Genomic DNA, 26543 nt, shown 5'->3' on the forward strand with positions numbered 1-26543 from the left:
GCCAATCACAGCTCTCTCGCTCTCCCCGCCAATCAGAGCTCGCTCTCTCTCCCCACCAATCACAGCTCGCTCTCTCTCTCCACCAATCACAGCTCGCTCTCTCTCCCCACCAATCACAGCTTGCTCTCTCTCCCCGCCAATCACAGCTCGCTCTCTCCCCGCCAGTCACAGCTCGCTCTCTCCCCGCCAATCACAGCTCGCTCTCTCTCTCCACCAATCACAGCTCGCTCTCTCCCCGCCAATCACAGCTCGCTCTCTCCCCGCCAATCACAGCTCGCTCTCTCCCCGCCAATCACAGCTCGCTCTCTCTCCCCACCAATCACAGCTCTCTCGCTCTCTCCCCGCCAATCACAGCTCGCTCTCTCTCCCCCCAATCACAGCTCGCTCTCTCCCCACAATCACAGCTCGCTCTCTCTCCCCACCAATCACAGCTCGCTCTCTCTCCCCGCCAATCACAGCTCGCTCTCTCTCCCCACCAATCACAGCTCGCTCTCTCTCCCCGCCAATCACAGCTCGCTCGCTCTCCCCGCCAATCACAGCTCGCTCTCTCCCCACCAATCACAGCTCGCTCTCTCTCTCCCCGCCAATCACAGCTCGCTCTCTCCCCACCAATCACAGCTCGCTCTCTCTCCCCACCAATCACAGCTTGCTCTCTCTCCCCACCAATCACAGCTCTCTCGCTCTCTCCCCGCCAATCACAACTCGCTCTCTCTCCCCACCAATCACAGCTCGCTCTCTCTCCCCACCAATCACAGCTCGCTCTCTCCCCGCCAATCACAGCTCGCTCTCTCTCCCCACCAATCACAGCTCTCTCTCTCTCCCCACCAATCACAGCTCTCTCTCCGCCCCCCCCCCGCCAATCACAGCTCTCTCGCTCTCCCCGCCAATCACAGCTCGCTCTCTCTCCCCACCAATCACAGCTCGCTCTCTCCCCGCCAATCACAGCTCGCTCTCTCTCTCCACCAATCACAGCTCGCTCTCTCTCCCCACCAATCACAGCTCGCTCTCTCTCCCCACCAATCACAGCTTGCTCTCTCTCCCCGCCAATCACAGCTCGCTCTCTCCCCGCCAGTCACAGCTCGCTCTCTCTCTCCACCAATCACAGCTCGCTCTCTCCCCGCCAATCACAGCTCGCTCTCTCCCCGCCAATCACAGCTCGCTCTCTCCCCGCCAATCACAGCTCGCTCTCTCCCCGCCAATCACAGCTCGCTCTCTCCCCGCCAATCACAGCTCGCTCTCTCTCCCCACCAATCACAGCTCTCTCGCTCTCTCCCCGCCAATCACAGCTCGCTCTCTCTCCCCGCCAATCACAGCTCGCTCTCTCTCTCCCCGCCAATCACAGCTCGCTCTCTCCCCACCAATCACAGCTCGCTCTCTCTCCCCACCAATCACAGCTCGCTCTCTCTCCCCACCAATCACAGCTCTCTCGCTCTCTCCCCACCAATCACAGCTCGCTCTCTCTCCCCACCAATCACAGCTCGCTCGCTCTCCCCACCAATCACAGCTCGCTCTCTCTCCCCACCAATCACAGCTCGCTCTCTCTCCCCGCCAATCACAGCTCGCTCTCTCTCCCCACCAATCACAGCTCTCTCTCTCTCCCCACCAATCACAGCTCGCTCTCTCTCCCCACCAATCACAGCTCGCTCTCTCTCCCCACCAATCACAGCTCGCTCTCTCTCCCCGCCAATCACAGCTCGCTCTCTCTCCCCACCAATCACAGCTCTCTCTCTCTCCCCACCAATCACAGCTCGCTCTCTCTCCCCGCCAATCACAGCTCGCTCTCTCTCCCCGCCAATCACAGCTCACTCTCTCTCCCCGCCAATCACAGCTCGCTCTCTCCCCACCAATCACAGCTCGCTCTCTCTCTCCCCACCAATCACAGCTCGCTCTCTCTCCCCACCAATCACAGCTCGCTCTCTCCCCACCAATCACAGCTCTCTCTCTCTCCCCACCAATCACAGCTCGCTCTCTCCCCACCAATCACAGCTCGCTCTCTCCCCGCCAATCACAGGCTGCCGGTGTGGCATGGTCCAGTGTAGTGCAGTGCAGTGGTTGTTGGGCTGCCTCCTCTCGCCTGGTTAGCGAGAGGACCTGGGTTTGATTCCCGCCCCCGGTGCAGGACCAACAAAACCTTAGCAAGTCTCCTTACTCACACACACGTACGTCTCTGTTCATCTGGGAAAAAGTAGGAGCCCTGTTGTTAGTCGATTGGCAATATTGCCCACCTTTCCCCAAAAAATACAACTTGCATTTACAGAGCCCCCCCCCCACGCAGGGTAGTGCCCCAGAGCACTTGACAGTCGCTGAGCACGACACCGAGCCAGGGGAAGAGGGAGGTCACCGTAGAAGAGGAAGTCCTTCAGTCAAAAGATGGCAAAGGAGGGGCCAAGGCAGAGGGATAGCGGAAGAGTGTTCCAGAGTTTCGGGTGTAGTGTCCGAAAGCGCGGCCATCGGCGGTTGAAAGGACAGAGGGCGCAAAGAACGTTCGAGTGGCTGGAGCCAGTCAAGTGAAGGAAGTGGGTAGTGGATTGGGGGGTAAGCGGGTCAGAGAGGTAGGGAGGTGCAGAGGGCGAACGATTTGAAAATGAGTGTGAGGATCTTGAAATCGATCCGTTCAGCAACAGGGAAGCTGACTAGGGCTGATGTGATAATAATAATAATTTGGCCACTCAATCCACTACTGTTCGTTGGACACTGCTGTGAGCAATTGGCTCCCGCATTTCACTCACAGAATATACAGTCGATTCAATTTACAGTATGCAAAATACTGCAGATTCTGGAAATCTGAAACAAAAACATTTCGGGTCATGGACGTTGACTCACTTTCCTTTCTCCATAGAAGCTGCCTGACCTACAGGAGGCCTCCCACTGAGGCCTCTCACAGGAGTCCTCCTCGCTGAGTATAGATAGACAAAATGTCTGTCTGTGTGTCAATCTACATTCCATATTGATCTTTTGGTTGCAAGCGAAGCTGCAATGGTTACAGCTTGTTAAGGAGAGCTTTGGTCCTAATACCGACCCTTGGGGGACACCACTGTATACCTCCCTCCAGTCTGAAAAACAACCGATCACCATTACCCTCTGCTTTTTGTCTCCCAGCCAATTTCGGATCCTTGCTGTTACTGTTCCCTTAATCCATGGGCTTCATAGAATTATAGAATCATAGAGAATAGAAACTCCCTCCTCTTTTAAAACAGGATCTTTAACGTTTGCGTTGAACAGGCAGACGGGACATTGGTTTCGAGTCTCATCCAAAGAACAGCACCTCTGACAATTCAGCGCTCCCTCCACCACCACATTGCACCACAGTCAGACTAACCACAGAAGCTGTTGCTCAAAAGCGGGCAAAAAGATTTACAAAGCAAAAGAAAAGTCAGGGAACCCAACATCTTATCAAATAAACTATTTATTTCCAATTAAGGATAAATCTTTAAATAACTTATGCAAATTAATTTCAAAAGTGAGTCTCATTAATTGATTGGTTTGATATATTAAGATGGCACAGACAGTAAAATACATTGGTGTCCCTCAGGACAGATACACGTAGCCTACAGTAGTGACACGATAACTCCACCAGGAACGAGAGAAGTTTCACAGTTGTACAACACGATGGTGACGGGTTGTCAATCAGAGGACCTGCACTTCACACCCGGAAAGGGGATTCTGGTGGGTTCAGGTGTGTGGGATGGGAAGGGGGATTTGGTTAGACCTGGGTGAAAAACAACACTGCAGAAGGAGTGGATTACACAAGCCGCTTGCAGCTGGAGACAAGCTACAAATTTAAATAACACAAGGACATTCCTCCAACTGTGATGTTGGGCAGCCGCACAGGGAGGGTTTACCAGGCCTCTGTGGTACCTCACTTCGATGACTGAGTGTCACTAACACATTCTAACAGGGAAAATGTGGGTTCACTGGATGGTGATCAAGAGCAGGTAACACGAGCCGATTTGAGCCTCTTTATCCCAGGGGCAGTGAGGCAATCGAGGCCTCAACTGCTGTCCTGCCTGAGATCAACAGCGCAGCTCAGAGCGAGGATCGAACCTGCGACCTTCTTGTCTGTTTGGCTTGGATTGTGCGAGGAAGCGGCTTTGCCAGCTGGGGCCCAGGTGACAAGCTCACCCCTGGGTTTAAGACTGGATGATACAGTGCAAGAAACACAATCAGCTTCAGGAAAAGTGTGGGGAGGTGGGGTAGGGTGGGGATTGTGTCCTGCATTCCCCACGCAGCAGCTGGGTGGATTGTGAGGGGAGGGACGTGTGCTGTACCTTATAAAAAGCTTCAGCAACCCAAAATCCCACTTCATCTTAGCCTTAAAACCACCGTTAATATCAGCATAATTTTGGAAAATCTACAAATTTGCTCTCATTTTTGAAGCTGGTTACCTTGTAAGAATGATGAACAATCGGTTGCCCAATGAAGGCTGAATTTAAGGGTTTTCTGAAATCCTATTTCACCATAAATGCTGACATTTTGGGGGAGGAAGTTTAAGGAGAGGAAGTTTCTGCTAAATTAGCATTTTAAGAGGAGCAGAAGAGCAGAGAGACATAGGGTTAACATACAGAAATCTGTAAAGGTGAGAAGGTAGGTGTGCAAAGTTGCAGAAAGCTAATAGGAGCCCAGGTTTTATAAATATTAGAAAAATTAGAATATAAAACCAGAGGTGATGCTTCCTAAAGTCACCCCACTCTTAGAGAAGGTGTCAGGGCCATAGAGGGGCAGAGGCAGCAATTTAAGATAATCAAGAATATTGGACAGAGGAAGATCAGAAGAACTGGTTTTATAGAGTTGTTAGTATGTGGAATGCTAGGAGTTTACAGACTTGTTAGGATGTAGAATGTGGCCGGGTGCAAAGGTCTTGGCAGGATCCATATTAGTGTTCAAGTGAGAACGAGACACATATCTACGATGGGAGTAATTTGCAGGGATTTGGGGCAAAGGGCAGGTAAACGGGGACTGAATGGATTGCATTTTCAAAGAACCAGCACAGACACAAACGACCTTCTTCTGTGCTATAAAGTTCTCTGATTCTAAGACAATGGACCGAGGCTGGAATCGCTGAGACCTGGGCAGACCGCCAGCCCCACGTTACACTTCACAAAACTTCTGCACAACTTTGAATAATGTGTCTGACCTCCAGGTTTGCTGTGGCTCCATTCACCTGTCCTCAGCCGCTTCCCAGACATTCCCCCACTGCCATGTGTTCTACCACACCTCTAGAGCCCGTAAGGCTCCAGGTAGGTACTTGGAAGGAACGCACCTGAGCTCAGGTAAATGTTGGTGTAAGGAGCTTGGGAGTCAGATCGGCAAGTGGCTGCTGGCTGTGACAAACACAGTCAGCACTAGCCAGCTCCGCATTCAGACGTGTACAACACAGCAAAGTGACACACAAAGCAGAGGTGAAAGATGGACGGCATCGAGACTGGTGAGAAATCAAGCAAGTTAACAAGTGCCCTTGCCCAGGGCCACAGCTTTTGTTAGATCAACTATAATACTGAACAGTAGCACATCTCCTCGGCCTGTGAACTCCCCCTCCTCCCGCCCACCCCCAATGCCCAAGGTTGGGAATTCAACACAAATTTGCAAATCACCCAGAAGTCTAGCCCCAGGGAGGGAGTGCAAAATCTCGATCTGTGTGCAATCCTGAGGGCTGGCGGTGCCTTGGAAAGGGAGCGGGGCTGCAGCCGGTTTAATCAATGTATCTGCGTCCGCACTGGGCAGATAGCTCTCACCCTGCACACACATCATGCTCTGACTGAGGCCAGCTCTCACTGTGCACATCAATGGCAAGACATCTCACCAGGCACACATTCTTATCGCCCTCCTTATCAAATCCTTACATAATTGTAGGCTGGTCTGGTCTGATCTGACACAAGAGTGCTACACACAGAGAAGTCTGACCCTCTGCTGTGGCTGAAAACCAAATGAAGTGAGAGGAGTGCTGGGCTGGGACTTAGAAGAGAACATACGTGTCCAACAGTTGATGCACTATACACAATACACAGCTACGCCACAGGGGGAGGGAGGAGGGGGCGCTCCACTGTGGAACAATCACAAACAGAAACCAGACGGGAATCAAAAAGTTAATTTAAAAAAATATTAGAAATTAATCGTTCATTATAAATTCTACGTCACAATATTCAGTGATGGACACAAATTCGCCCTGACAGCAGCGCCCCCGCCCCCCACCTCACCCATCCTCACTGCACGCTCCACGGGCCAGCGAGTGAGGCAGCCAGTCTGCGGCAGCACCCCACTGACTCTGCTCACCCAATGGGTGAGGGGGGGGGGGGGGGGAGAGGGGAGAGGAGGGAAGAGAGGGATGAGGGGAGAGGGAGGTGAGGGAGGTGGACGGAGGGGGGGAAGGGGGACGAGGGAGGGCGGGGATCCTCACTGATTGTTACTCCCTCTGCCCTCCCCTTACCCCGGGCTGGCAGCCACACTCAATGAGTGTGGGAGGGCTGTGCTGTGCGGCTGGATGTTAGATGATGGTGGCGTGGATGATGATCTCGGGGTTCTCGATGTCGCACTTGCTCTGCACCACACGTAACTCCAGCTCCGCAGAGTTGGGCCTCCTCCCCAATCCAGCCATGACTGCGGAGAGGGAGAGCGGTCAGTCTGCCCGCCCGCCCGCAGACCCTCACCAACACCCACCATAGGAAGTCACCCCCTCTCTCTGCGGGGTCAGCACAGCATCCCCTCCCTGCCCACACACAAAGGCCCTGAAGTCTCGTACCCCCCCGCCACCTCCCACACACAGCATCATGGGATCGCAGCCCAGCCCCCCCACCCCCCCCAAACCATCAAAAACTTGCACTCATATAGTGCCCTCCATGCATGGTAATGTCTCAGAGCGTTTAACAATGGCAGAGCCTGACTCCGAGCTGGGGCGGGGAGGTGGCCATATGCACGGTCAAAGAGTAAGGTTTGAAAAAGGGGAGGGGACAAGGTGGCAGGATTGAGGGAGTGTTTCGGGGCGCAGTGGATACACGCCTTCGTTACATCGAGGCTCGACTATGCAAACTCACTGTTCGTCGGCCTCCCCAACTCCTCCCTCCACAGGCTGCAGATCATCCAGAACTCTGCGGCCCGTGTCCTCTCCCGCACTAAGCTCTGAAACCCTATCACCCCCATCCTCGCCCAACTCCATTGGCTTCTCATCACACAGAGGATACAGTTCAAGATCCTGGTCCTCACCTTCAAAGCCCTCCACAGTCTAGCTCCCCACTACCTCTCCAACCTGCTAATCCCCTGCTACTCTGGTCGCTCCCTCCGCTTGGCGGGCTCCGGCCTGCTTTATGTCCCCCGCCTTGCTCGCCCCACTATCGGCGGGCGGGCATTCCGTCATTCTGCACCACCCTCTGGAACTGCATCCCGCAGTCCCTCCGTCTCTTCCCCTCCCTCGCCACCTTCAAGACCTACCGCAAGTCCCTACGTCGACCGTGCTTTCAATCTCCCTGCTTGCCCCCCTGCCCTCTCCACCCAACCTTCAGCTCGGGCCCATAACTCTGTCTGTCCAGTGCCTTGGGACATCCTCCCGACGTGAAAGGCGCTATACAGATGTAATTTTGTTGTTGTTGTTGAAAGCGCGACCTCTGACGGTGAGGGCCAAGCAGGAGGTCAGTGCCAGTCGAGCAGAGGCGCTGGGTGGTGGATTGGGGAGTGAGGAGGTCGGAGAGGTAGGGAGGTGCCAGAGAGTGAAGCACACGCACGCACACAGCAACCTGGGGCAGAAGCTAGGAGCTCAGGGTGTTACAGCAACTTCCATATCAGGGCGTCTCAAAGTGCTTCACTGTAATGTGTAGTGACTTTTTTCACCGCCAAACGCAGCAGCCAATTTACGCACAGCAGTTGGTATCCTCCAAACAGCCTTAAATCACGGAGTGAGTGAGTGCTTTTATTTGGGAGATTGTTGCCAGGACACCGGGAGAGAGAGAGAGAAACTCCCTTCACCTTTCGAATACTGTTGTGCCACAGCATCTTTACTGCCCACCATGAGCCTCGATTTAATGTCTAACACTCCCCTCAGCGCTGCAGCCTCCCCACCCAACGCGACAGCCCACCACCCAGCAATGCAGCCCCCCCCACCCATCCCAGGTGCCCCCCCCCCATCCCAGCATGCACCCCCCCACCCACATCCCTGGCTCCTTACCTCTTGCATGGTTGATCGTCCTCCTCACAATGTGCTGCAATGCTGAGGCCGTCTTCTCACAGGCCATCTGTGTGACAAGGCAACAACCATCACCCCACCGCCAGACTACAGCCAACATCACCCCCACCCCACCAGAGCACAGCCACATTCACCCCCACTCCTCACAGCACAGCCACAGTCAGACCCCCAAACTCCCCATCCACTCCCCACCCCCCGCCACGCACTTGTACACACCAGCCACCCGCACCACCTCCCCCACCCCCAGCCCGCTGGCCCACGCTGGCACCTTCAGGTTGTTTGGGTGGGTGTGTGTCCAGGCCAGCAACATGGCAGTGAACAGGTCCCCGGTGCCCACAAACACAGCGTCCACCTTCGGGATCTCCATTCGGATTCGCTCCTTCACCAACGTCCCGTCTGCTTTTACTGCATTAAAAAAAAACAACTCAACATTACTCCCCCTCCAGTCATGTCCTGCACTTCAGCTAAAGGCCGTATGTTGGACTCAGAGACAGTAAAAAACCTCCTTCACTACAGGTCGAAAGCAGCCATCCCTGGGCAGTATTCCAGGTTTGCCCTGTTCAGTCTGTAATAATAATAATAATCCTTGCATTTGATATAGCGCTTTGGGAGGACGTCCCAAAGCGCTTCACAGAACACACTGTAAAATGAATTGACTGTATATTTGTGGGCGATCTCGGCAGCCAATTGCGCACAGCAGTGTCCCACAAACAGTCGTAGATTGAAAATGACCAATTTATTATTGTTTTGTTTTGGAGGGTTTATTATTAGGCTCTGTGTGGAGTAAGGAAACTTGCCCAAGGTTTCGCCCTCTGCCTGGAATTGAACTCAGGTCTCTCACTTGCAAAGCGAGTGCTCTAACCACTGAGCTACAGGACTCCACTGTACTACTGCAGTGCTGAGTACCCGCCACTGTGGGGTGCTGTAAACCCAGGCAACCACACAGCAGCACCCAACGCAACCCCCACCCCCACCCCCACCCCGCGGCTCCTCACCGCGACGTTACAGGACTGGTCCGCGGAGCCCAGCAATCAATAAACCAATAAATAAATAATCCAATTCTCCTCTGTCACAAGCTCCTGGGTTCGGCCTGGCTCAGCTGCAGCTCTCTTGCCTCCAAGCCAAGAAGTGGTGGGGGTCAAGCTGCACCGTTAATAATCAGGCATTTGATGCAGCGCCTTATCACATCTTCGAGGCGCGTCAAAGAGCTTCACAGCATACACTGTGAAGTGAATTGATTGCACGTTTTGGGGGCGAAACGCGGCAGCCAATTGCGCACAGCAGTGTCCCACAAACCGTCGTGAGTTGAGGGAATTTTAATAAGGATTGGGGGAGGGGGGGGGGGGTGTGGGGGGTGGTGTGTGTGGGCGATGGGTATTTACTCACTCTTTCTCAGGCTGCCGAGCGCGATCAGATAGTCTTTTCCCAGGGACGAGGGTAAGTCAGAGCTCGTGATCACCACCGTTTCAGGGCCCATCGCGTGGAGAAGGTCCATAACCTAGGAATGAGGAGAGAACAGTCACTACACTCAGGACCCCGTCACCGGCCCCAGCCCTGCCTCCCACCCATCAATGCCCCTCACCCCCCCCGCCATTTCACCCCCCTCCCCACCACACCTCCTCCGCCCACCCCTCCCACCACCCTCGGTCACTATGATGGTGCTGGTTTGAGCGTAGCACAATCAATCCTCATTATGATTCATCCAACCTGGGAGTGTGGACGGACAGTGTAGAGGGACCTTTAACCCGTGTTGTGGCCGACCTGGGAGTGTGGACGAAAAGTGTTAATGTCTCGATCTAACCTACACTCCCAACCAGTACGAGGCAAAGTAAACGTCTAAAACAGGGCTCCTGTTTGTGACTGTCCTGGGTGAGAACTGGACAAGATTGATGGCCATATTGCTTGTCACTCAAGATGAACCCTCCAACTATTCATGTGTGAATTGCGGACCTTATCCCCAGACACACACCAACAGCAGGCGTGTTTACCTCCAGGGCTTCCTTCTCTGTGTTCATCTTCTTTCCCGCTAGAATTCTGGAAGAGAGAAAAGACACATATCCTGAGAGGAAGGGAGCGGGATAGTGAGGGGAGAGGAAAGGAGAGAGGGATAGTGAGGGGAGAGGAGAGGGATAGTGAGGGGAGAGGAGAGGATAGTGAGGGGAGAGGAGAGAGGGGACGGTGAGGAGAGAGGGGACGGTGAGGGGAGAGGGGACGGTGAGGGGAGAGGGGACGGTGAGGGGGGACAGTGAGGGGGACAGTGAGGGGAGAGGAGACAATGAGGGGAGAGGAGACAGTGAGGGGAGAGGAGACAGTGAGGGGAGAGGAGACAGGGAGGGGAGAGGAGACAGGGAGGGGAGAGGAGACAGGGAGGGGAGAGGAGACAGGGAGGGGAGAGGAGACGGGGAGAGGAGACAGGGAGGGGAGAGGAGACAATGAGGGGAGAGGAGACAGGGAGGGAGAGGAGACAGGGAGGGGAGAGGAGACAGGGAGGGGAGAGGAGACAGGGAGGGGAGAGGAGACGGGGAGAGGAGACAGGGAGGGGAGAGGAGACAATGAGGGGAGAGGAGACAGGGAGGGGAGAGGAGACAGGGAGGACAGAGGCCGGATCTGGAATCTGTGGGGGTAAACTCTGGCCCGTGTGAGTGTAAGAGCGGAAATGGGAATCCTCTGGAATTCCATGGCGGCTCTGCTCTCACCAGGCTGGAGTGTCTGGCTGACTAGTGCTGAGATGCTCTGGTGGATTGGCAGCCCTGAAACAGGACGCCAAGGCTGGGATCTCAGAATGTCTGTGAGAATATGTTGCTGGTGATGCACATTCCCTTAAAGACATTTTATTTGACCTGAGAACTTTGTCATTTCTCTCTCCGACCATCTTGTTCCTGCGCACATCATAATGTTCATCAGCTCCAGTTGCTGTGGGACTCAGATGGACGTTCCACCCAGTCTCCTGGCCAATGTTCCTGGCTCACCCAAATCACCCCCAAAACACTGGTTATGTTGCTAAGGTGCACACATTCCCCGTCTGCTTACAAAAATTTCAATGGACTCAAAGTCCGTGTATGAGGTGGTATGAGATGTACAGATATGAGGCGGAAGGTCTCAAACTCTGGGCCACTCCTCCCCGCTGAGCCAGAGAAGCAGCAAGGTCTCACCAGGAGATAAAAGCTGGCCAGGGGTAGGAGTGTTTGTGTAACCTTGCACTAAAATATTTCTCCAGCAAAACACACAGACTTATCAGCTGCCAACCATTTGCAATGGGAAGGCTCACACTTGTAGGTCTCCCTCTCCAGCCCCAACCACCCCCGCTCAGATGTGCTGTTCCCTCCCCAGGGAATCGGGCCATCAATCTTGTCCAGTTCACACCCAGAACAGTCACAACCAGCCCTGTATTAGACACTTACTCTGCCTCGTACTGGTTAGGAGTGATGATATCAGCCACTGGCACAACCTTCTCCTTGTAAACAGGGAGCAGGTGCTCTGGGACATACTGTGAACAGAACAGAACAGTCACTCATTCGCTATTGCTAACAATCAACCCCCTGCCCCACCGACAGTCCACCCCCCCACATTTAAACCCCTCGACATTCCCCTCCCACCCCACATTTACGACCCTCAACATATCCCTCCCACTCCCCTCCACGCGCGTTCCCCCCCCCACACACACTTTCTCTATCCACACACGCACACGTTCCCCCCCCCACACACACACACACGTTCCCCCCCCACACACACACACACGTTCCCCACCCGGCACACACACACGTTCCCTCCCATCCCACTCTCACAAAGCTATAATGGGCTCATGCTGTCTAACACACTTACCATATAACCATCACCATTTCTCTGATCTCCCATCACTGGGTCACAAACTGTGAGAGCAAAGAGGATCAGTCACCTAGAGCTCTCAGTGTTACTCTCCCTCCTGCCCCACATCCACAGCTCTTGTGGCCCCAAATACACATCAGAGGTTATGTACACAGGTACAGAGAGCACACACCCACGCACACACACACAGACACAGGGACACACAGACACAGAACTGCACAGAGGAGGGCCACAGAGACATGTCTTCGGGAAAGCGAATTACACGCATGGACATGTCCCAGAGCGCGTATGCACACACTGGGACATGTTGGTAAACATATAGTAAACAAATATATGTGCCTTTGCGCCCTTACAAGTACCTACACACATTCAGAAGTTATACACACACAGTCATATACACACACAAGCACACACACACACACAGAGGCACACATAGACATACACACACATGTACACATATACAGGCACACACACACACATAGACATAGGCACACACACAGACGCACACACACACAAATACACACACAGATCCAGAGACACACAGGTACAGAGACACATAGGCACAGATAGACATATACACAGGCACAGATAAGCACAGATACAGACACACAGGCACAGATACAGACACACACACACACAGGCACAGATACAGACACACACACAGGCACAGATACAGACGCACACACACAAAAACACAGACAGATCTGGGAGCTGCTCACCATACACCAGGTTGGGGTTTTGACACTTAAGCTCTCTGATGATATCCACCACCATTTCCAGGAATGACGCATCTCGTGTATATCCTTTGGATTAAAAGCAACGGATTCAATCAGTGAGATTCCAGGTGGCAGATCAACAAATGAAAACCTCCGCAGCTCCACATTCCACTGACATATCTACACGACAGCATAAACAGCCAGACACGGCTCAGTTAATCAAATTAGCAGCATGTGTGGTTAGTGCAGGTGAGATATAGTAAAAGCTCCCTCTGCACTGTCCAGCCACACTCCCAGGTCAGGGTTAGAGACTGAGTAAAGCTCCCTCTACACTGTCCATCCACACTTCCAGGTCAGCGACAGCACGGTTAGACACAGAGTAAAGCTCCCTCTACACTGTCCGACTACACATCCAGGTCAGCGGTAGAGACAGAGTAAAGCTCCCTCTACACTACAGGTCCACAATCTCAAGTCAGTGATAGCACAGGGTTAGAGACACTCACTTCATACAGACGCCTCTTGCTTACCTGTCAACACATAGTCGTAGCGATTTACACCGTTCAGCTTCAGCCCATCATACAGTGTGTGCAGCTCGTTGGCTGTCATGACCTGCCCCGTCCAGTGATCATACCCTGCAGCAGATATACTGGCTGTGAGTCAGGCAGTCCAGCCATCCAATTCTATACAATTCTAAGCCTAAAAATGATTGGAAAATGGTGCAGCGTGTTGCAAGGCATTGGGGAGGAAATCAGTTGTGAAGAGAGACTTGAAATGTTAAGGCTATTTCTTTCGAGCTAAGAAGGTTGAGAGGTGACCTGATAAGACTCCTTCATGATTATGAAGAGTTGTGACAGGGTAAATAGTAATTAATTTTTGCCACTGGTTCATGAGACAGTAACAAGAGGGCAGAAATTTAAAGTAATCATAAAAAGGAAGTAAAAAGATCAGAAAAAATATCTTCACACTGAGGGCAGTGGCACTGGAGGCATTGTGGTTATAAATATTTCTTCCATTTAATACAGTGCCTTATCACATCATCAAGACATCTCAAAGCTCTTCACAGGATTTTACGGTAAAGTGTAGTGACGAGGTATTTTACAGGCAAACACAGCAATTAATTTGCACACAGGAAAATTCCACAAACATCCATGAAGAGCAACACCAATTGTACCTGGGGGATTGTTGTCAGGACACTGGGAGAGAGAAACTCCCTTCTCCTTTCAAATAAGGTCATGAGATCTTTAACGTCTACATGAACAGGCAGAGAGGAGACCTTAGTTTAACTTCTCATCCAAAGAACGGCACCTCCGACAATTTTCAGCACTGCATTGGAGTATCAGCTTAGACCGTGAGGTCAAAGTCCCGACTTCAGGTTCGAACCCACATCCTTCTGACTCGCGAGGTGAAAGTGCGACCGAGCCAGGCTGAGGCCAGGTTAGATCATAAACTGAAACTGAGTCTCAAACTGTTTAAAAAGGGAATTAATCCAATGCTTGAAGAGGCCGAATGTTCAAGGGAGTGGGGGTAATGATCAGCAGCCTAGCTGTATGGTGTGGAGAACATTTCTGGGACAGAATGAACAGGCCTGTTCCTGCCTGGTGACAACCCAAGACTAAGTGCAGGTCAGGTTTGTGCTCATGCCTCAAAACAAGAGATCCTTCAAACTGTAAGAGTTCATGAAGTGCTGGAAGCTGCATTGCAGATGGAGGGAGTGTCTGGGGCTTACCTGTGTGATTGGAAAACTGCACCGAGTTCACTGTGTCCACTTCGAATCCCAGGACCTGCCGGACACACAACAGATCAAAACAGTCCCAAACTGACACGAGGTATTTAATAGGACCACAATAGTACACAATAGTCCACGCTCCCAGCGAGTAGCAACCGATCAGCTAGAATCCTGCAACCATGTCAGTTTCACACTGTTTGCCTGCACTCCCAGATCAGTGTTAGCACAACTTAGAGACAACGTAAAGCTCCCTCTATACTGTCCGTCCACACTCCCAGGTCAGGAACAGCACAGAACGCAGCAGCAACAACAACAACTACTTGCATTTATACAGCGCCTCTCACACAGGGTAGCGTCCCAAACCGAGGGATGGAGTGAGGGTGACTGTCTGTAAGTCAAAGAGGAAGGTCTTCGGGCACAACCTGAAGATGAGGAGGAGGGGGCAAAGTGGAGGGATAGAGAAAGATTGTTCCAGAGTTTTGGGGAGTAGTGGCTGAAAGGGCGGCCACCGAAGGTGGAACAGAGGGCACGAGCGACATGCAAATGGCCAGAGCCAGTCGAGCGGAGGCAGCGGGCTGTGGATTGAGGAGCAAGCAGCGCGCAGCTTTTCCACCCACACCGGTACAAAAATATTTAGAAGTTCATTCTTTGTTGAATATTCGGCCTTCAGCGTCACTTTCCGCTTCTTTGATAAACTAATTTCGAATGAATGTCCTCTTCCGTGAAAAGTATTGCCGTGGTTGCCGCGAGCGTGTTTGAAAATTTGCCGATCCGTACCTTTCTGACGTCAGCCTGATTCAACACTTAAGGGAGCGTGCGCACAACTAAGCAGCGTGATTGGCTGATGATCCCGGTCTGATTCATATGCGAATTTTATGCGACTCTCTGGGACTGAACGAACTATAATTTTTTCTATTGCTAGACACAACGACAGGCCGGGTAGAATCATTTGGCGGGCTGGTTGTGGCCCGTGGGCCATATTTTTCCCACTCCTGCTCTACACTGTCCGTCCACACTCCCAGTTCAGGATTAAAAACAAGAGTAAAGATCCCTCTGCACTGTCAGTCCACACTCCCAGGTCAGTGGCAGCACAGCGCAGGCAAACAGTGAATGGACAGGTATTGAGTGTGTTGCTTGTGCTTCTTGCAGACAGGATTTCACACAACATAATGAAGGGCAGCACCAACCCTGTGCGTCAGCGCCTCCTGTACTGTCGCATTGGAATCGGCTTCCACCTGCAAGTGCTTCCTGATGGCACCGTGAATGGTGTCCACCAGAGCAACCCCTATAGTGAGTATAATTCACACACCACCTGGTATTGTGTGTAACAACCCTCTCACCGTTCCCCATTATGATGAATAACCCCCCCCCCACCCCATGTTATGTTTCACACACATTATTCTGTGTAACTCCTCCGCCCATGTTATCATGTTTAACAGGTGATCCTGGTCTCTCTCTCTCCGCAGGTGTGCTGGAGCTGCTGTCTGTGGGGGTGGGCACAGTGGGTGTGCGGGCAGCGGGCACCGGCCTCTTCTTGGCCCTCAGCCCCCGTGGGACCCTGTACGGCTCGGTGAGTCCCAATCCCTCCTCACCCCACTCACCCTCCTCCACAAACCCCCGCCAGCTTACCCCCTCCCGCCACCCCAACCCCCCATCTTCCTCCCAGATCGTCTCACCCCCTCCCTGGCTCTCTCCCCTAACTACTCCCACCCTCCCCTATGTACACACACACACACTCCCACCCGCACTCCCACCCGCTCTTCTAACGCCAGTGATTCTGACTCCTTGCCTCTGCAGAAAACCTTCACCAAGGACTGCTTATTCCGAGAGAAGATGGAGGAGAATTATTACACCACCTACTCGTCGCACTCACACCCACGACTGTACATCGCTCTCACCAAACGAGGCAGTGCCAAGAACGCCCACAAAGCCCGGAGCCACCACCCAGCACACACTTCATCCTGCGGCTTGTAGGCATGTCCTAGCCCCGCTCCCAGCCCCAGCCTCACACAGAGAGTGACTCATCTCACACTGAGTGAGTGATGCACATCTCACAGACAGGGAGTGAGTGAGTGAGCGAGTGAGTGAGTGAGTGAGTGAGCGAGCGAGCTGCTGCGTGAGGGTGGCTCGGTCATTAAGTTATTTGATTAGAAGTGGAGAATATTTTATTGTTTAACATTTATTTAGGAGTGTGAATTTTGCACAATAAACGGGTGGGCGAAGGAAGGGGAGGGGGTATCGAGTGTGGGAAGCACTCTCAGGGTTCACCCCCACCCCACAACCCAGACTGTCACTAAATGGGAAATTGAGCATCCTGTGCAGGCACAGAACGCTATTATGAAGGTCAGCACCGCAGATAAACGTGACCGAACCGATTAGAGAGGAATTCAAATAAAAATCATCATTCACGTAGTTTCCATTCCTCGCATTCCCAGGGCAGAAAAGAGATTGTGTGAGTAAGTGAGCAAGCATTCGAGCAGGATGTTGTGGTGCCTGCCGGCAGCATGTCTGTTATTGGGGCTGTGTGTGCTGCACTGACCAGCGTGTACACTGGGCTATGCAGTGGGGCGGGTGGGGGCCCAAGTGAGACATCCTGGCTCTGCAGGGCTAAGAGAAGACATCGAGGTTGTTAATTGGAAATACAAGGGACATCAGGACCAATAGTTGGGGGTCATCGTGGACATCAACATTTGCTTGGACCGTCCTGAAGGACCTCGCTGAGGTTCAAGGACAGCAAGGTCCCAGTGCAGGTCAAGCTTGTGGCATGTAAGACCTCTTATGCAAACAGTTCTCCTTTGTGATTCAGAGCTCTTGGGGATGCAGCTAGAGATGTGGGAGGGGCGGTATTTACAAAGTCCAGGATCAAGCAGTGAGGTGGATTTGTGGCAAACACAGGAATCGGTCACCTTGATGTTCTTGAGGTCCAAGTCCGGCCTACACTGACCTGTCGCTAAGCACCCTGGTGGCAGAGTGGGCTTCACAGCAAGCACATTTATTTGCCAAGGCCACTGACCGAGGATCTGGATTCATCAGCTGATGCTGAGTAAGCAGCATTGGCCTTGGACCTCGAGAGCACCAAGGTGGCTAGCATGTCACAAGCTTTCTGTAAAGGTCCTCCCACCACGCTGAAGGCAGATCCCTGCTAGATAGCTGATGGAGAAACTCTGAGACTTGGGGCAACAGCTGCTGGAAGGCGTTATCTGGAGTCCACGTTCATCAACACATATTTGTACATCCAGCGCCTGGAATCCACCTTGATTGACCCGCAGAAAGGTAAGCAGCTGCGGCTTAAACTCTGCACCTCCAATTGGTGGAATCATCGCTCAACGGGAAGGGACTTGTGCCCGAGCTGCAGACAGCAAGATGGTGGCAATGCTCTTGTGTAATTCATGCTGAGCTGTGTTGCACGCCGGGAAGCTGGCAGGGAAGCTGGTACCTACAATCCATCTAACGAGGGCTCAAACCCACGCTTGTCAGATTTCAAATGACCAACTGGTGACTATCATCCTGGGGTGGGAGGGAAGGTTAGTGGGATCTCCTTGCAGCTGAACTGGCTGCAAGATGACATGATTGACAACGGAGTGTCGGAACCCAGCCAGACCTCTGTGGTGGTCTCTCGTCCGGTTCCTGAGCCAGACTGGTGCGCAGTATTCCAGGGCACTGCTGATGACAGCACAGCCCAGCCTGGCTTATCGGCAGGACCTGGAAGGGCAGACCAGTCACTGGGGGCAGGGAGTCATCCCACTCAGCTCCTGTTAACCCTGGAAGCCAAAGCCCTGATGGGTAGGGTGGTCCTCGCTGGATACGGGAGTGGTGCTTTGCTGTCGGAGTGAGTCTCACCACAGCAAGTCTGTGAAATCAACTACAAATCTGTTTGTATTTGAATAATATTTCAGATATTTCACTTCTGTAATTTGTGCTTGTGTTGTACAATCTGAGCTATTAGTAAATCTATATTTGTTATATCTGTGTCAGAAACACTAATAACACTTTACAAATGAGGAATGAATATTAAGAGCCTCTCTGGCCCGGCTCCCGGTCTCCCTCAACACGCAGAGGGCCATAACTGACCAACAATCCTCCAAATCAAATCACTCATAGCGGTTTGTGGAACATTGCTGTGTGCAAATTGGCTGTCGCTAAACAATGTAGTTTCTGGCCCGTGGGCCTCTCGCGCTGTTTATCTAACGTTACTGTGGTCGGAACGGTCAGTACATGTGGGAAATGGGCTTTGCTCAACTCAGAGGCCACGCTGTTGCGATTGTCTGTGTCTCCCTCTGTCCATGTATTTGTGAATGTCTCTATATGTGTGTCTCTATGAATTTGTGTATCTCTATGCGTCTGTCTGTGTTTGTATCTCTATGCATGTGCATTAGTGTCTCTGTTTATGAGTGTCATTATGCAAGTGTCTCTCTCTCAGTGCTTGTGAGTGTCTCTATGTGAGTGTGTCTCCTTGTGTGTGTGTCTCTGTGCGCTACTGGCCCTGAGACTCCTGTAGCCCCGCAGTCAAGACGCTGGTCCTGAGTTTCTGTTTCTTGGCCTGCGCTGGTGTCTTTCATACCTTTCTCGAAAACTAATTTCACCTCCTGCCTGAAATGACTCCCGCAAAAGCCACTGTCGTTTCCTCTCCCCCAGGGTCTCAGACCAGCCTCTGATAACTCATCCACTGGTTACATAAAGATTAATGTGTTGTGTGCATATAAAGATTGCTGTGTGGCTGTTGCCGAGAAACCTTGTAACAGAGGTTGCTTTTCTGTGGCTCGGCCGGCGACTCCAGTGCCAGCTGCAGAAATCACTTTTGCAAATAAAAGAAAGGACAATGTGATGTTGTAGAAAACAATCAGCGATTTAATGCGACTGACTGATAACACAGGGCGCTTGTGGGTTTAAACGGTTCCTTGTAAAGCGGAACAGAAACGAATGGTGTAACCAGCTCATACACAGTATCAGTATCACTGACATGACAGTCGCTGTGCAAATCCAAGCACAACCAAGGTGAGCTCAAGCCCTTCCATACGATTGACGCATCTCTCTCCTTGTAACAGGGGGTAACACGAGCGCGCCCGTGCTGTGGCTCGGTTATGACACCAGGAGACCATGACATTTCCTGAACCTTGCAAGTGCACACTGCGGAGACCAACAGAGCTTCCCTGCTTCGCCACACGCCTCTCTCTGTAAATCATTTTAACCTTTATATTTCTTTTATACAATTTATCTACGATCTGACAGCAGAAATCAGCCTCAAGGCTGGGCCCGGTTGTGTAGAGCTTAAGAGAGAAAGAGATCTGTCCCACACCACACCTGCTCACTCCTCCCAGGCCGGTGGTGTGGGGTGGGGGGTGGGGGCGCGGGGTAGGTATGAAGAGATTGAAAACACGAGTTTTCAGCAGGAAGGGATGAGACTCAGAGTCAGTGACACATCATAGATGGGGGCTGCACATAACGCATCAGCCACTGCCACCGGACAGGGGTGTGTGTATGTGTGAGCTCTCTCTGCCAGGGGACAGGTGTGTATTTGAGCTCTCTCTGCCAGAGGACAGGTGTGTATTTGTGTGTGTGAGCTCGCTCTACCAGGGGACAGCTGTGTATGTGGGCTCTCTCTGCCAGAGGATAGGTGTGTGTGTGTGAGCTCTCTCTTCCAGGGGACAGGTGTGTGTGTGTGTCTATATATGAGCTCTCTCTGCCAGGGACAGGTGTGCGTGTGGTTGTACAAATCATGAACTTTAAAAAGCAAAAGTGACGACCGCACACCAGCCTACACAGGCCATCGCTCCCTATGGCTCACACACACCCTCTACATCAGGGATACAAAGAGGGAGTAAAACAAGGGGAGGTGAGGGAGTAAAACAAGGGGGAACGGGGGAAACAAGGGGTAAAACAAGGGGCGGGGTTGATGAGCAGCTCCAGGACGCCATCATTGGAGGTTACAGAAAGTCAGAACTTGGCAGTCGAGGGGCCAAAGAGTCAGAAATACTCGCTGGCTCTGGGCCGGGCTCGGCGGGGGCCACACTGGGGCGAGGGGGAGGCCAGGGCCTTCAGCACCCCGCACCGCGGCTTCTGCTGGGGGTCAAACGCCACGCGGGATGTACCCTCGGGGCTCACTAGCAGGCTCCTGTCCGTCCGCTTGAACTCTGCTCAAGAGAAGATAACACAGCTTTGAAGCCCATCTTACGCACTCACTCCCAACTCAGCCGCAACCAGCACTTCCCAGGCAATAACACTAGTCACCGGTTGGGGAGGGGGAGGACACACTAACACTAGCCACTGGGGGGGGGGACCACTAACACTAGTTACGGGCGGGGGGGGGGGGGCACTAACACTAGTCACGGGGGGGCCACTAACACTAATCATTGAGGGAGCACTAACAGCGGTCACTGGGGGGGCATTAACACTATTCACTGGGGTGGGGGAGGCACTAACACTAGTCACTTGGGGGGCACTAATACTAACAATGTGGAGTGGGCAGTGTGGGGGGAGTGTGTGTGGGGGGTTGGGGCAGTGTATGTGGGGGGTGAGGGGGCAGTGTGTATGAGGAGTGAGGGGCAGTGTGTGTGGGGGTGAGGGGCAGTGTGTATGAGGAGTGAGGGGGCAGTGTGTGTGGGGGGTGAGGGGGCAGTGTGTGTGGGGGGTGGGGGGCAGTGTGTGTGGGGGTTGGGGGGCAGTGTGTGTGGGGGTTGGGGGGCAGTGTGTATGGGGTGTGGGGCAGTGTATGGGGGTGGAGGGGTTCAGTGTGTGTGTGGGGGTTGGAGGGGGGCAGTGTGTGTGGGGGATGGGGGGGCAAGGTGTGTGGGGGCAGTGTGTGGGGGGGGCAGTGTGTGTAGCGTGAGGGGCAGTGTGTGGGGGGTGAGGGGCAGTGTGTGTGGGGGGGTGGGGGGGCAGTGTGTGTGGGGGTTGGGGGGCAGTGTGTATGGGGTGTGGGGCAGTGTATGGGGGGTGGAGGGGTTCAGTGTGTGTGTGGGGTTGGAGGGGGCAGTGTGTGTGGGGGATGGGGGGCAAGGTGTGTGGGGCAGTGTGTGTGGGGGGGCAGTGTGTGTAGCGTGAGGGGGCAGTGTGTGGGGGGTGAGGGGCAGTGTGTGTGAGGAGTGAGGGGGCAGTGTGTGTGGGGGGTGAAGGGCAGTGTGTGTGGGGGGTGGAGGGGGTCAGTGCGTGTGTGGGGGGTTCAGTGTGTGTGGGGGGTGGGGAGGGGCGGTTTGTGTTGGGGTGGCAGTGTGTGTGTGTGTGTGGGGAGGGGGGGGGGAGAGACCTTACCTGCCATTGTATTGTTTTTCAATCCGAAACGAACCTTCTTGTTGCTAGAAGACGAGACTGTAACCTGCAACGCGTGATAAACAGGATGAGGGGGAGGAAGGGAGCTAGGGGGAGACAGGGAGGGCAAGAGGGTGTGGGGAGGGGGGTGGGGGGAGAAACGAGAGAGAGGAGGGCAGGTGAGAAGGAGCGAGAGAGAGGGGGGGGTGGGAGGGCGAGAGGGAGGGCAAGAGGGAGATGATGGTGAGGAAGGGAGCGTGAAGGAGGGAGAGTGTGAGTGAGGTAGGGAGGAGACCATGGTTACCTTGTGCCCAGGCTGGGTGGTGTGGTTGGCGCCTTGCGCTCTCCTTAGGAACAAGGACCTGGGTATGGCCGCGCTCTGGAGCGTCACAAAGTCGCTGTCTGGTGTCGGGGTCTGTGCCTTCCTCATGGGGTCTCCCTGCAAACAGTAAACCCGGTGAGCACCTGGTAGGCACCCCCTCGTCCTGGCGTATGGTGTCAGGGACACGAGGGGTGGCGGGGGAGAGCGGGGTGGGAGGTTTTGTGCGCGGTGCGGTGTGTGTGGGCTCGGGTACTGTGGGTGGTGGGGGTGAGGTGGCTGGGCTCATGCGCTGTGTGGTTGGGGGGGGCTGGGCTCATGCGCTGTGTGTGTGTGGGGGTGGGGATGGGAGGCTGGGCTCTAGCTGTCGACACTCACGTTGCTTTGGGGTTTCAGCTTCTTGGCCCCGCGGGTGCCAAGTGGCGGTGCTCTCCGCTTCCCGGGGCCGGCAGCGAGCGCCAGCGATGACACTTTCCTCTTGCTTTTCAACTTCTTGTGGTGAAGCTTAGCTTTGGGGCCGTGTTGCTGTGGGGCTGGGGCTGCGGGGCTGGGGGCTGCGGGGCTGGGGACTGCGGGCTCTGCTCTGAGGCTCCAGCCAGAATGTTGCCGTTCAGCAGCACAGCCTTCGCCTTCTGCTTCTTCTTTCTCCTCTTCACGACGAGGGTTTGGGTTTCCACCTGCACCGAGTCCTGGTGCCCAGACGCCTCAGCGGGTGACTGCGTGCTCTCCGCCCCGATGACCTTTGCTGTTGCTGCTGTTGTTATTGTGAGCGTTTCAGGGCGCTGCTCCGTCCCGTGTCCGCCAGGCACCGCTGCCACCACCACCTCTGCTCCATCACTTGCTCTCCTCACTATTCTCTGCTTCTTTTTCTTTCTCCGGACAGCCGCTGGTTGTTTGGGGGCTGCAGACTCCTCCACTCGCTCCTCGCGGGGCTGAGGGCTGTCCACTTCCTGAACATCTTCTTCTTTCCTTTCTTCTACAGAGCAAAAAGGGTCAATTTCAGTCCCGTGGTTTTGCGGAACTCTGAAGGCTCCCCTTAGGCGGTGGTGGGGAAAGAGAATTACACATCGACTATAATTAGCATTTATGTAACGTCTGAGTGCTTTACAAAGGCAGGAGTTGACACTGAGGAGGAGACCATTGGCGCAGTCAAAGAAGCAGGTTTTTAAAGACCAGATTTGGATAGACAAGTCTATTGGATGGAGATGAGAGCAAGGGAGAGGTCAGAGATATAGAATGTGAAAGCTCAGCCATTGACAGTGGCATGGGAAGCTGGAGTTGTGCAGTATGCTAGAGACAGCTGCAGGGAGGGGAGGGGGAGATATAGCGAGGGGCTAGGGAGTAATAGGTGAAACAGTTGAGACTTCGCCAAAAGGGAATGAACCATCACACTCATATTTAACCTCCAGGACCCCGCCACTTCAATACGGTGTACCGTTTAAGATTTAATTCAGTAGAAAATGAAGAGGGGAGAATGCTACACAGCCTGACTGCCAATAGCTCCCTGGTTCATACAGAGAGATTGATGACCAGACCAGAGGCTGCCACCTGCACACAGAACATGGTGATTGTGGGAACAGTTTTAGTCACTCACTCCATGGCTGTTTGTGGGACATTGCTGTGCGCTAAATTTGCCTACAAATTACACAGTCACTACACTTCACAGTGAATCCTATGGAATGCTCGAGACCTCCTCCTACGTGAAAGGCATTGTGTCAAATGCAAGAATTATTTTATCATCGTAAACATTGGTTGAGTTGAAGAATTGTATAGAATGTCTTAACCAGCTGAGGTTAATCCGAGACTGGTAGCGTGGTCATACTCAATAGACCTTGTGGATAGAGTCGAGAGCGGTGTCAATGTGACAATTTACAATTGTGGTAATGATTTGCAATGCTGTCAATGGGGCAATGAGCTGCAGTGTACACACATTGCGAGCAGCACAGAGCCCGTGCAAACATTACTTTTTCGTTGCCGCTCTTCCGCTGCCGCCTTCCGCTTCTTCCTCTTCCTCCACTCAAAATCCTCCTCGTCGTCCTCATCTGTGGAGAGCTCCGCAGAGAGCGCGTCGTGTGGGAAGATTCCTGCACAAGACAGAGTTAGAAATGCATCGCCAGGCACCCTCACACTTTCCCATTCCATGGCTTCAACCATGCTTTCTCTGTACTCTACGGCTAAGTTGCTTATAGAAGCTGCCCCTTTTAGGGTGAGGTCAGCGACAGCAGGTTAGAGACTGAGTAAAGCTCCCTCTACACTGTCCATCCACACTTCCAGGTCAGCGACAGCACGGTTAGACACAGAGTAAAGCTCCCTCTACACTGTCCACAATCTCAAGTCAGTGATAGCACAACACAGTGAAGCTCTGTTAGTCACAAGAAGAGCAAAAAGTGAGTTTAGGAGAACTTTCTTTTTAACTCAAGAGTTGTTGGGTGTGGAACTACTAAGTTAGGTGCAGAGGCAAAATCCATGTAGGTTTCAAGAGGGAAGTGGACAGATAATATGAAGGATAGAAGCTTAAGAGTCGAGGGCATCCTGAAAGTGGATCCAGTTAAAAAAAAATGCAACTCAAAACTAGATATGTGGAACAAACCAGGACTAGAGAAAGGCCAAGGGCAGCAATGTCCACAATCTCACCTTCAGCCAAATCCTTGAATCTGAGGAGAGAGGGAGAGAGCGCGCCAGTGAGTATCAGCAAGCGAAACGAGAGACAAACACAGAAGTTGTCTCACCAACTATAGTGAGAGACTAACACAGGAGCTGTCACACCAGCCTCAAAGAAACACTTAACACAGAAGCTGCCACACCAGCTATAGTGAGAGACTTAACACAGGAGTTGTCTCACCAGCTATAGTGAGAGACTAACACAGGAGCTGTCACATCAGCCTCAATGAGAGACTAACACAGGAAGTGTGACACCAGCCACAGTGAGAGATTAACACAGGAGCTGACACACAAAGGAGCTATCACACCAGCTATAGTGACAGACTAACACAGGCGTTGTCACACCAGCCACAGTGAGACTAACACTAGCCACCGCGCTGTCAAATGCTGCACTCACTTCTTCACCAGTTTGTAGAGGCGCTTCCGGTTCGCAGCTGCTGTCTTGCTCTTGCTTGCGAGCTCAAAGAGGCGGCCAGCTATCGCTGTGTAGTCAAACTGCAGGGAAAACACAGGCAGCAGGGGGTCACTGCTAAGTTCCACAACATCCAACAAGCCCCCACACCACTTCCACCCTACACCTGGGAACATTCAACATACCACCCGCCTACGCAGGGCTAAGCCCCACCCACCCCGAAACAGGGATAACTCCCACCCACGCCGGCACAGGGCTAACCCCCACCCATCCACCCCGATACAGGGCTCACCCCGACACAGGGCTAACCCCCACCCATCCAGACAGAGGGTTAACCCCCCACCCCACCCAACCCAGCACAGGGCTAACCCCCACCCACCCCTACACAGGTCTAACCCACAACCAAAAGAATAAATGGCCCCGTGTGTGAAACGAGCAGGATTTAAAGTTAAATAACTCTTAGTCGAGAGTCACTCACTGTTCGGACTGAGATACGCTCTATACTCTTCACCTATTAAACACACAGAATGAAGTCTTCTCACCTGAAGGACAGGTCCTACATCTTCGTCTGACGGCAGATCCAAATTTTCCTCCTCGTCTTCCCCACGGTCAAGCGGGGACTTTGCTCCCATTGTCACCGAGCCTAGATGCAAATATACAGGTGAGTCCAGCCAGTCAGCACAGGAGAAGCAGCAGAATAAATCCAACACATCAAATGACTGTGTTTCCAGCTCAATCTGGGATGAGCTCTGTGCACTGACTGACTACCGGGATTGCCTACATCCCTGCCATTCACAGCATAGAGACCAGGAAAACAGGAAAGGTCTTGAACTAGACATTGAAACAGACACGAGGAGATGGGCGGGGGGAGGGGTCACTAATTGCAGGTGGTGTGGCTCACACTCAGACTCCGCCAGCTCCTCTCGTGCCCCGTTGATGTGCTTCGCTGCTGATTTGCCCAGCACGGGCTCGTCTAGATCGCTGTCAGAAGCTTGGTCCTCACTGGAGTCGTCGACCCCCTCACTGCGCTCCAGCTCCTTCATTAGGTCTTCCACAGCAAATGGTGCCTGGTCCACAATCAGCTCGAAGATCCCATGTGTGATGGAGTGCAGCAGGACCCGGCTGAGTGGTGAATAAACAAGAGAGGTCAGTGTGTGTAGCAGTGTCCGCCGTCACAGCAACACCCACCCCGGAAAAACCTGTTCCCACCAAAAGCAGAGAGAAAAGACAGCGGACGCCCTACTTACTCTTTGGTTTTGGCCGCAATGCAACAAAAAGGATCAATAAACTTCAAGTTCTGTTCCGCAGACAACTGCAGGAAGAAAGGAGTCAAAGTCAGTGAAACCCCCCACACAGACACACAGGAGAAGAAGTTGACCACCCCTCCCACCCCAGGGAGAGTCAGCCTCACAGACCTCCACCCTGAGATGCATGTTAGATAGGCCACCTGGGTGTGGTGGTAGGCCGCC

The 26543-nt window shown here is 53.1% G+C and overlaps 3 protein-coding genes across 3 annotated transcripts in view; 1 reads left to right on the plus strand and 2 right to left on the minus strand.

Annotated features, from left to right (window-relative positions):
* Positions 1–6397: 6397 nt before the first annotated feature.
* On the minus strand, positions 6398–15416 carry pdxka (pyridoxal (pyridoxine, vitamin B6) kinase a). Its single transcript, XM_042334020.1, has 11 exons — positions 15339–15416; positions 14438–14600; positions 13239–13343; positions 12715–12798; positions 11993–12039; positions 11572–11657; positions 10159–10204; positions 9557–9668; positions 8439–8575; positions 8153–8219; positions 6398–6594 (listed from the first exon to the last, which is right to left on the minus strand). The coding sequence occupies exons 1-11, from the start codon at positions 15414–15416 to the stop codon at positions 6482–6484; spliced, it is 1038 nt and encodes a 345-aa protein (XP_042189954.1). The 3' UTR covers positions 6398–6481.
* A 171-nt stretch (positions 15417–15587) lies between these two features.
* fgf9 (fibroblast growth factor 9) lies at positions 15588–16411 on the plus strand. The gene is made up of 3 exons (XM_042334021.1): positions 15588–15727; positions 15904–16007; positions 16235–16411. The coding sequence occupies exons 1-3, from the start codon at positions 15607–15609 to the stop codon at positions 16409–16411; spliced, it is 402 nt and encodes a 133-aa protein (XP_042189955.1). The 5' UTR covers positions 15588–15606.
* Positions 16412–22486: 6075 nt separating this feature from the next.
* LOC121848855 (ribosomal RNA processing protein 1 homolog B-like) overlaps positions 22487–26543 on the minus strand; it is a 4360-nt gene continuing 303 nt past the window's right edge. The window contains exons 2-8 of the mRNA XM_042334022.1: positions 26322–26386; positions 25976–26196; positions 25617–25717; positions 25060–25157; positions 24636–24655; positions 23966–24085; positions 22487–22977 (exon numbers count right to left, since the gene is read on the minus strand). Of these exons, the coding sequence (XP_042189956.1) occupies positions 22487–22977; positions 23966–24085; positions 24636–24655; positions 25060–25157; positions 25617–25717; positions 25976–26196; positions 26322–26386 (1116 nt within the window). The remainder of the gene's footprint in view (positions 22978–23965; positions 24086–24635; positions 24656–25059; positions 25158–25616; positions 25718–25975; positions 26197–26321; positions 26387–26543) is intronic.

This window comes from Callorhinchus milii, unplaced genomic scaffold (assembly GCF_018977255.1).
Source record: "Callorhinchus milii isolate IMCB2004 unplaced genomic scaffold, IMCB_Cmil_1.0 Scaffold4, whole genome shotgun sequence".
In the NCBI taxonomy this organism is placed as follows: Eukaryota; Metazoa; Chordata; class Chondrichthyes; order Chimaeriformes; family Callorhinchidae; genus Callorhinchus; species Callorhinchus milii.